Source organism: Canis lupus, chromosome 16 (assembly GCF_003254725.2).
Source record: "Canis lupus dingo isolate Sandy chromosome 16, ASM325472v2, whole genome shotgun sequence".
Taxonomy (NCBI): domain Eukaryota; kingdom Metazoa; phylum Chordata; class Mammalia; order Carnivora; family Canidae; genus Canis; species Canis lupus.
This window is the reverse complement of record NC_064258.1, coordinates 48397495-48408262: the sequence shown is the minus strand read 5'-3', so window position 1 is coordinate 48408262 and position 10768 is coordinate 48397495. Positions and strand designations below refer to the sequence as shown.

Genomic DNA, 10768 nt, shown 5'->3' with positions numbered 1-10768 from the left:
TCCAGATGTTACATATTTTGTAATACGTTAAACATCATTAAACATTTTTTTTTTAACTTTTAAAAATTAGGTACTTTTAGAAGAGATAGGCCAAGATGGCAGCATAGGAAAACCATGAACTCACTTCCTTCCATGGAAACGCCACATCTATAGCTACAAAAGTAACTCCCCCTGAAAAAGAACAGAATCACTCTCTAAACAGCTTCTTCCACAGCAGGGGATAAAAGGAGGCACACTGAGATGGCAGGAGAGCCAGAGACAAGGTCTCACCAAAACTTCCAGCCCTACTGCAGTGACCTACAACAACAGGGAGGGATATCACTTCTTCCTGAGAAGTGAGGCATTTGTGCCCCACGTCAGGCTCTCCAGCCCTTGGGACACGTATCAGAGACACAAGGCCCTAAAAATGTCCGGCTTTGAAAACCAATGAGGCTTATAGCCAAGGGATCTGGGGTCTGTGGGGATCTGAGATACTTCTTCTGAGAAGCTCACATGCAGATGCAGTCGTCCTGGGATGCAGCCCAAAGTCAGTTTCACTTACGGACAGTCATCCATGATGTGGAAGCAAATGATCCTCCTTGTGACGTAGCGTCAGTAGCCTAACACTTCATCACAATTCCTGTGTCACTCGCCTCCCTTCATCTTATGGTATAGACATTTTACCATCTCAAACCATCACAAGGAGAGTGAGTATAGCACAATAAGATACTGAGAGAAACAGATGACATTCACATAACTTATACTGTAGTAAATAGTTAAATATTTCATCTCTTACTGTGCCTAACTTATAAATTAAACCTTATCATAGGTATGTCTATAAAGGAAAAAATATATATATAGTTTTCAGGCATCTACTGGGGGCCTTGGGATATATCTCCCACAGATGGAGAGGCACTACTACCCAGGCTATTCATATATGAAACTCATGGTCATCACAAGGCAAAACCCTATAGAACATACACAGAAGAAAATGAGAAATAAATCTAAATATGACACTAAAGAAACCACAAGGGAAGAAAGCAAGGGAAGATGAAAGGAACTAAGAACTACAGAAATAGCCAGAAAGCAATTGACAAAGTGGCAGTAGGTAAATACCTATCAATAATTTCTTTGCACCTAAATGGACTAAATTCTCCAAAACGCAAAGAGCAACTAAATAGGTAAAAAGTCAAGACTCACCTATCTATCTCCTCTAAGAGACTCACCTCAGATATAAGGATACACACAGACTCAAAGTGACAGGAAAGGAAAAAATATTTCATACAAATGAAAAACAAAAAGAAAGGTAGGATAGATGCCTGACAAAATAGACTTTAAAACAAAGACTAGAGGGAGGGGGCAAGATGTCGGAAGAGTAGGGTCTCCAGGTCACCTGTCCCCACCCACTTAACCTAGATAACTTTCAAATCATCCTGAAAACCTATGAATTCGGCCTGAGATTTAAAGAGAGAACAGCTGGAATGATAGAGTGAGAAGAGTTCGCACTTCTATGAAGGTAGGAAGATGGGAAAAAAAAAAAGAGAGAGAAATAAAAAGCCTCCAAGGGGGAGGGGCCCGTGAAGAGCCTAGCTAAGGCCCTGTGGCGAGTGCGCCCAGGAGGGAGGGCCCAGGCCCAGAGGAGCAGGAGCTGCACCAACCTTCCCGGACAGAAAGGCGCTGGCAGGGAGCTCGGGCAGGACCCCAGGAGGGCAGGGATGCCCTCAGGCTCCTGGGGGCACTAACAGACACCTGCGCCCCGGGGAGAGCACCCACACACTCCAGCCGAGCTCCCTAAAGGGCTGCAGCGCTGGCCCCGTGGGGCCCAGGAGCAGCTCGGAGGCAGCTCAGGGAGGACGGGGCTGCTGGAGGGGATGGGCGGCCCAGGAGCGATTGCAGCAGCGCAGGCCCCGGAGCCCAGGGCACCGGGGGACACAGCCCAGGATCCACACTCCCCCCGGGACAGGCAGAGGCTGGAGGGCCAGGACAGCCAGGATGCTCCTGCTGCCGGGCGGCCCCGAGCTCTGCAGATCGCCCGACCCTGGAGCATCCAGGCCCTTGCAGACTGAGACTCCATAGTTACTGCAGGAGCTGAATCCAGCGCTCTGGACAGAGGTCCAGAATATGTATTTGAACAAATCATAGCCGAAAACTTTCCTAATCTGGGAAGGGAAACAGGCATTCAGATCCACGAAATGCAGAGATCGCCCCCCTAAAATCAATAAAAACTGCTTAACACCTCAACATTTAATAGTGAAGCTTGCAAATTCCAAAGATAAAGAGAAGATCCTTAAAGCACCGAGAGACAAGAAATCTCTAACTTTTATGGGGAGAAATATTACATTAACAGCAGACCTCTCCACAGAGACCTGGCAGGCCAGAAAAGGATGGCAGGATATAGTCAGGGTCCTAAATGAGAAGAACCTGCAGCCAAGAATACTTTATCCAGCAAGGCGCTCATTCAGAATAGCAGGAGAGATAAAGAGCTTCCAAGATAGGCAGAAACTGAATGAATATGTGACCACCAAGCTGGCTCTGCCAGAAATATTAAGGGGGGGCCCTGTAAAAGAAGGAGGAAGTCCAAGGGAACAATCCACAAAAACAGGGACTGAATAGGTATCATGATGACACTAAATTCCTACCTTTCAATAGTAACTCTGAATGTGAATGGGCTTAATGACCCCATCAAAAGGCGCAGGGTTTCAGACTGGGTAAAAAAGCAAGACCCATCTATTTGCTGTCTCCAAGAGACTTATTTTATTTTATTTTATTTTATTTTATTTTATTTTATTTTATTTTTAAAAAAATTCTTTTTTTAAAAATTATTTATTTATTTATGATGTCACAGAGAGAGAGAGAGAGGCAGAGACATAGGCAGAGGGAGAAGCAGGCTCCATGCACCAGGAGCCCGATGTGGGATTCAATCCTGGGTCTCCAGGATCGTACCCTGGGCCAAAGGCAGGCGCCAAACCGCTGCACCACCCAGGGATCCCGAGACTCATTTTAGACATAAGGACACCTACAGCCTGAAAATAAAAGGTTGGAGAACCATGTACCTTTCAAATGGTCCTCAAAAGAAAGCAGGGGTAGCCATCCTTATATCAGAGAAATTAAAGTGTGTTCCAAAGACTGTAGTGAGAGATGAAGAGGGACACTATATCATACTTAAAGAATCTATCCAACAAGAGGACTTAACAATCATCAATATATATACTCCAAATGTGGGAGCTGCCAAGTATATCAATTAATAACCAAAGTTAAGACGTCAATCCCATTTACAATTGCACCCAAAAGCAAAAGATACCTAGGAATCAACCTAACCAAAGAGGTAAAGGATCTATACCCTAAAAACTACAGAACACTTCTAAAAGAAATTGAGCAAGACACAAAGAGATGGAAAAATATTCCATGCTCATGGATTGGAAGAATTAATATTGTGAAAATGTCAATGTTACCCAGGGCAACTTACAGGTTCAATGCAATCCCTATCAAAATACAATGGACTTTCTTCAGAGAGTTGGAACAAATCCTCTTAAGATTTGTGTGGAATCAGAAAACACCCCGAATAGCCAGGGGAATATTGAAAAAGAAAACCATAGCAGGGGGCATCACGATGCCAGATTTCAGGTTGTACTACAAAGCTGTGGTCATCAAGACAGTGGGGTCCTGGCACAAAAACAGACACATAGATCAATGGAACAGAATAGAGAATCCAGAAGTGGACCCTCAACTTTATGGTCAACTAACATTCGACAAAGGAAGAAAGACTATCCACTGGAAAAAAGACAATCTCTACAATAAATGGTGCTGGGAACACTGGACATCCACATGCAGAAGAAGGAAACTAGACCACTCTCTTACACCATACACAAAGAAAAACTCAAAATGGGTGAAAGATCTAAATGTGAGACCACATTCCATCAAAATCCTAGAGGAGAACGCAGGCAACACCCTTTTTGACTTGGCCACAGTAACTTCTTGCAAGATACATCCATGAAGGCAAGAGAAACAATAGCAAAAATGAACTATTGGGACTTAATCAAGATGAAAAGCTTCTGCACAGCAAAGGAAACCAACAACAAAACTAAAAGGCAACCTAGGGAATGGGAGAAATTGTTTGCAAATGACCTATCAGATAAAGGCTCTTATCCAAAATCTACAAAGGACTTATCAAACTCAACACCCAAAACCCAAATAATCCATTTAAGAAATGGGCCGATGACAGAATAGACGTTCTTCCCAAGAAGACCTACAAATGGCGAACAGGCACATGGGAATACTCAACATCACACGTCATCAGGGAAAAACAAACCAAAATCATGATGAAATCCCTTCTCACACCTGTCAGAATGTCTAAAATTAACAACACAGAAAACAACAGATGTTGGCAAGGTTACAGAGAAAGGGGAACCATCTCATACTCTTGGGGGTCTGCAAACTGGTTGCAACCACTCTGGAAAACACTGTGTGCACAGGCTGCAGGGAGGGGGGGGGGGCGTCTGCAGCCCCGAGCCCTGCCCCTGCAGCTTCCTCCAGGAGTGGGTCAGGGAGGGGGTCCCAGGGAGTGAGGTCACTGCCGTGTCACAGAGCCCAACAACACTTGGAACCCCCGTAACCAGGCACCCGCATCCAGTGCAGCCCCAGCTCAGGCTCACTTGGCTGGAGACATCTGCTACTAGAAGATGTTCTCTTGCTGCCTTCTCACCTCTGGGGGCTCTGGCTCCCAGGAACCCCAGGGGTGCGGCTTGTTCCAATGCTGTAGGCATTGGCTCCAGAATAAATACCAACGCATCCGGGCCTTTATCAGGAGGCGCCTTCCGGTAACACAGCGCAGGCCAGGGCAGGCCCCCTGTGCCACCATCCTGGGAGCCCCATCCCCTCCTCCTCAGTTTCAGGAAACCAGGGATGTGTGAGCAGGTCCCATGCAGGCTGGGGGACCCTGCAGGGCGGCAGGTTTCCCGGGGATCCCTTCAGGGTCACCCTGATGTCATGGTGGGCAGGGGGCAAACAGGGTTCCTGAGGTCCTCTACTCGCCCCGGAGTCACCCCAAGGCCCTGCAGCCACATCCCTTTGGTGTCCCCGGGGGCGGTGGGTGCCGCCTGCACTGTGGTGTGTCTGGGTGGAGGCAGCTGGGGGTGCGGCCCAGCCGAGGGGGCCAGACCGGGCGCTGAGGCCTCCTGCCTGGCTGCCGGGCACTGTCTCCACAGAGCTGCACCCGGGTCGTGGGGTGCGAGCAGGAGGAAGGGGTCGTCTGCCCCACCGCCTCCAGGAGCAGGGAGGTGCCCTGCGCAGCTAACGGAGGCCAGCGCGGGCTCAGGGTGAGTGCAGGGGCTGGGCTCCCCCTACACTCCTGCTCCCACATGAGTCTGGATCCCCCCCTCCCCACACCTGCTCCCATGGCCCTGCCCCTGCCTGGGCCAGATGCAGAGTCCCTGCGCACAGATGTGTGGGAACATCAGAATAGAGCCCTCAGGGGAGGCCTGGTCGCCCGGGGGTTAGCGCCTGCCTTCCCCCAGGCCCTGACCCCGCAGGCCCGGGATCGAGCCCCGCCTGGGCTCCCTGCACAGGGCTGCTTCTCCCTCTGTCTGTGCGGCTGCCTCTCTCGGTCTCTGTCTCTCTGTGTCTCTTGAGGTCCTTGGATTGACCCAAATATTTTGAACATTTATCCTCTGAGATTGTTTCTCTATTGCATAGTTTGTCCTGTTTGTGTAAGAGACAGGCAGGGAGCTTGAGCGGGAGAGGGAGCCCCAGCTCCTCAAGCCCACGGGGCCCCCAGCGCGGGGCCTGCCAGGGCGGGATCCCAGGCCTCCAGGCGGCTCCCTGCAGGCTGCACGTCCCCTCTGTCCCACCTCAGGGTGCAGTGGCCTCTGCCTGGATGGGGCATCGGATCGTCCCGGCCAAGCTCAGCCGGACGGACCTGCTGGAGCTCGAAGTCCGACAACTGCTGCCCGCCTTGCAGCGCAGGGAGATCATCTCCATTTTCACCTTTTTGCATGATTACCGTGGATTTGCCACCACAGACGAGGTGCTGGACCTGCTGTTCACCGAGTGAGCACCTGCCCCTCCGCAGCCCAGGGCTGGGCCACCTGCTGCTGGGGAGGCTGGGGATGGTGTGAGCTTCCTGGCCTCGGGCTGCTCCCCCGCCTGGAGCAGGGTGCCCCAGGGCCTAGCGGGGTCCTGGAGGGCAGCTATTTCACTCCTCCCCGTGACGAGACCTGGGCCTCCTCCCCCCGTCACCAGGGTCCTGAGCTGGCCTGTTTCCCCATTGAAAGGGAGGTTTGAGAGTCCATCGGGGGTCTGTGTCCTGGGGCAACCAGCCTGGGGGACCCCGGGACGCCCCAGGACCACTCGGATATGGGCCATGGGCCTGGCCGGAGCCCTTTCATGCTCAAGCCTTCAGGAGGACCCGGCAGGTGCGGGCGCTTCTCCGGGATCTGCCCGTGGCCCCACGCAAGAGCTGACGGCCCCCGGGGCTCCGGCCTAGTCGGGGTCAGAGGGTGACAGCCCCCATGATGAGAAGGCGCGTCCCCAGCACGATTCATGGGATGCCCCCGCCCTCCTCTAGATATGGGTGCATCGTAGCTGCATGTGGTGATAACGACGCGGACCTGCAGCGCTGGAAACTGTGAGTGACTCCGGCTCCTGCAGGAGGGCCTTCCCTCTCCAGGAGGGCAGCGAGGGGGCTGTGGGGCGGTGGGGGGGCTGCACCCTCACCCCACACATCTGCAATTCCCGTGACACAGTAAAGGTCTAAGGGCCCTTCAGGAAAAGACTGAAGGAGAGCAGTAGATGGGGTGCGGGCTTGGTGGGAGAGCACTGGGACCCCTAAGGAGACCTTCTCCATGCCCCCCCAACCCTCTCTCTGCCCCACACCTGGGGCCCAGAGCAGAGGGGGTGGGGAGCATCGCACTCCCCAATCTGGTGGCACCTGGACCCGGGGGCACAGCAGGTGCTCAGGAGGGCCGGTGAGGGCTCCCGGACCAGGCGGCCCCCGCCCCGTGGGAGAAGCGAGATTAGAGTCAGTGGAAGGACACCCCCGGGGGCCCCTCGGGAGGGAGGCAGCCCAGAGCCACAGGAGGGAAGGTGGCGGTCCTGGGCGGCTCCTACAAGGCCTGGCAGGACACAGAGCCCGAGCCCTCCTGCCTTGGAGCTTCCCAGAGTGACAGTGTGTGCAGTGAGGGCAATGACAGGCCAGACGCCCCCCATCCCCTGATGCCTGCCGGTGGACTCAAGGGGCAGGTGGGTAGGGACCAGGCTGAGGAGGGAGCCCCCTTCCCCAGGAGAGACGCTGATGGTCACCCCGCTGGGCCTGGGCTCCCCGCACAGAGGCTTCGTGCCAGCCCCTCCTCGGGGAGCAGGCCTGTGGCAGGCAGGACCGCCAGGTGGCAGGGGGACGAGGAGCAGGACTGGCCTCCGACAGCCCCCACGGGAGGCCGGGGCCCCGGGTCCTGCAGGGCTTCCCCGGGACACCTGCATGTGACAGAGCCCTGTCTTCTGACGCCTGTGCCCGCCTGTCCCTCCCCAGGGCCATCTGCTACATGTTGAAAATATGGCTGGATTACTATCGGGAGGACTTTTGTCAGCTCCCAGAATTTCCCTCCCTGAGGAAGCTTCTGGAATTCCTAAGACAGCACATGCCAGGCTCAGACGTGGAAGTCCGGGCCCTGCGTCACCTGAGGCAGTTCAGAAGCCTCCATGCAGCAGAGCCAGAGGCTGGGGGTGAGGAGGCCTGGGGGTGGCCAAGCTGGGGACAGGGGGTGCCCGCGGATCCAGCCAACGTGCAGCTGGGCCGGGAGCAGGGGGTGGGCTCACACCCCACCCACGGGCTGCAGCCTGGGGACACCTCCCAGGGCTCCTGCCCTCACACACGGGGAGCGGTGGGAAGAGTGGCCTTGACTTGGGAGGGACGTGGACAGTCCGTCCTGGTGGTGCTACTTTTTGTCTTCTTGGATCCACAGCTTCGGCCGGAGCAAAACACCCTGAATCCGCCCTGGAGGCCGCCCCAGCTCCGACCGCGGGGCCTGCTGCCCCGTCGGGGCCTGGGGGCATCGAGGCCGTCCTGGCTGCCTGGGCTGAGGGCTCGGCCCGCGCTGCGGTGCCCGCTGGGGAGGCGGAGCCCCTGCAGGTAGTGGTCACTGCTGAAGTTCACCGCTCCGCCCTGGGGGAGCCGCCTGCACCCCTGGGAGCCCTGGGGGAGGAGCAGGCGCCAGCCCCTGCTCTGGAGGTCGTGGATGTGCCCGAGCCGCCTCCTAACTCGATGGAGCAACCGGCCTCGGGGCCGGAGCCACCCGTTGAGCCACCCCAGGAGCCCGCCCCAGCTCTGGCTGTGTGGCCTGCTGCTTCAGGGCCTGAGCTAATCGAGCTGGACCTGGGTGCCGGAGAGGAGGACCTGGTCAAGGCCGAGATGCTGGCTCCTGAGGCGAAGGTGGTGCACGTGCTGGTCGAACCTATGATTCCCCGCCCCGATGAGGAGGAGCCCCCTGCACCCGCGGCCACCCCGGAGGAGTAGGCCCCGGCGCCTGCATTCGGGGTCCCCAGAGGGCCAGAGCTGCCACCTGACTCCGGAACAACTGGCTTCGACCCCTGCGCAGCCCCCTGACCACCTCGGGAGCCCGCCCCAGCTCCCACCGCGGGGCTGGTGATGGCTGCAGCCCAGTGGAGACTTGCCCTCCCCTGTCATTTTACTGTTTCTATATTTTGAGTTTTTCTTTAACCTGTATAATGGCTTATAGAGTTTTATTGTAATAAAGGATAAGTTAGCTTCACACAAAATTGACTCTGATGCTTTTAAATGATACATCGTGGTACTTTAGGTCCATTCACAGTGTCGCAGGCCCGGAGCCCAGGGCATCGGGGGACACAGCTGAGGGTCTGGTGCCCCCCGGGCCAGGCAGAGGCCGGGAGGACACAGGACAGCCAGGTCGCTCCTGCTGCCGGGTAGCCCCGAGCTGTGCAGACCGGCAGCCCCACCCCGGAGCACCCAGGGCCCTGTGGACGGGGAGCTGGGGTGGTTACTGCAGGAGCTGGGTCCAGGGCTGGACAGCTGGCCGCCGCCACTGTGGTTGTCCCCCCTGATGTCACCCTGTACCTGGAACTGAGCAGGGGCCTCACAGGATAAACAATCCCACTGAGACGTGCACCTGGCAGAGGGCTGGGCAGCTCCCCCAGGTGCACACACCTGAGAATCAGCACAGCAGGCCCCTCTCCCAGAACACCTTTTCAGAGGAAAAGCAAGTTATTGACCAAGCAGCACTGGAAAGTTCCAGGGGAAGTCGAGGGATTTACAGTATATGGAATAAGACGATACTCCCCCCTGTTTTTTCTTTTCTGTTTGTATCTGTTGTTTCCCCACCCCCATTTTTTCTTCTTTTTTCTTCATCTTTTTTTTTTCTGTGTCTTTTTCTCCTTTTTCCAGTAAAAGTTGTTTCTGGCCACTCCGCCCTGAGCAAAATGACTAGAAGGAAAAACTCACCTGAAAAGAAAGAATCAGAAACAGTCTTCTCTCCCACTCCTAAATTAGTTACAAAATTTGGATTACAATTCAATATCAAAAAGCCAATTCATAAGCGCAATTATAAAGCTACTGGTGGCTCTAGAAAAAAGCAGAAAGGATTCAAGAGACTTCATGACTGCAGAATTTAGATCTAATCTGGCCGAAATTAAAAATTAATTAAGTGAGATGCAATCCAAAGTGGAGGTCCTAAGGATGAGGATTAACGAGGTAGAAGAACGAGTGAGTGACATAGAAGACAAGTTGAGGGCAAGGATGGAAACTGAGGAAAAAAGAGAAAAATAAAAGATCATGAGGATAGGTTAACGGAAATAAGAGACAGCCTCTGAAGGAAAAATCTACGTTTAATTGGGGTTCCCGAGGACGCCAAAAGGGACAGAGGTTAGAGACTGTATTTGAACAAATCATAGCTGAGACCTTCCCTAACTTGGCAAGGGAAACAGGCATTCAGATCCAGGAGATAGAGAGATCCCCCCCTAAAATCAATAAATACCGCTCAACACCTCGACATTTAATACTAAAACTTGCAAATTCCAAAGATAAAGAGAAGATCCTTAAAGCAGCAAGAGACAAGAAATCACTAGCTTTTACGGGGAGAAGCATTAGGACAATAGCAGACCTCTCCACAGAGACCTTGCATGGCGAGAAAGGGCCGGCAGGATATAGTCAGGGTCCTAAATGAGAAGAACCTGCAGCCAAGAATACTTTATCCAGCAAGGCGCTCATTCAGAATAGCAGGAGAGATAAAGAGCTTCCAAGATAGGCAGAAACTGAAAGAATATGTGACCACCAAGCTGGCTCTGCCAGAAATATTAAGGGGGGGGGGCCCTGTAAAAGAAAGAGGAAGTCCAAGGGAACAATCCACAAAAACAGGGACTGAATAGGTATCATGATGACACTAAATTCCTACCTTTCAATAGTAACTCTGAACGTGAATGGGCTTAATGACCCCATCAAAAGGCGCAGGGTTTCAGACTGGATAAAAAAGCAAGACTCATCTATTTGCTGTCTTCAAGAGACTCATTTTAGACATAAGGACACCTACAGCCTGAAAATAAAAGGTTGGAGAACAATGGAGCATTCGAATGGTCCTCAAAAGAAAACAGGGGTGGTCATCCTTCTATCCGTGTTCTTGCCGCCTCTCTCACTTGGTGGAAAATTCACCCAGAAGGTCTTGGGTCCCCCACCTCTGGGTGTGAGTCCAAAGGACTGTATCTGGGTCCCTTGACCTTGTCATGGAACAAGCTGGCCATGATCAAAGGAGAGGGGACACCACAGATT

The 10768-nt window shown here is 53.4% G+C and overlaps 1 protein-coding gene across 1 annotated transcript; it reads left to right on the top strand.

Moving 5' to 3' along the window:
- The first annotated feature begins 4601 nt into the window (after window positions 1-4601).
- Window positions 4602-8748, top strand: LOC112675252 (ral guanine nucleotide dissociation stimulator-like). The gene is made up of 6 exons (XM_035700023.2): window positions 4602-4796; window positions 5184-5294; window positions 5831-6024; window positions 6542-6601; window positions 7502-7695; window positions 7935-8748. The coding sequence occupies exons 1-6, from the start codon at window positions 4659-4661 to the stop codon at window positions 8483-8485; spliced, it is 1248 nt and encodes a 415-aa protein (XP_035555916.1). The 5' UTR covers window positions 4602-4658; the 3' UTR covers window positions 8486-8748.
- Window positions 8749-10768: the final 2020 nt, after the last annotated feature.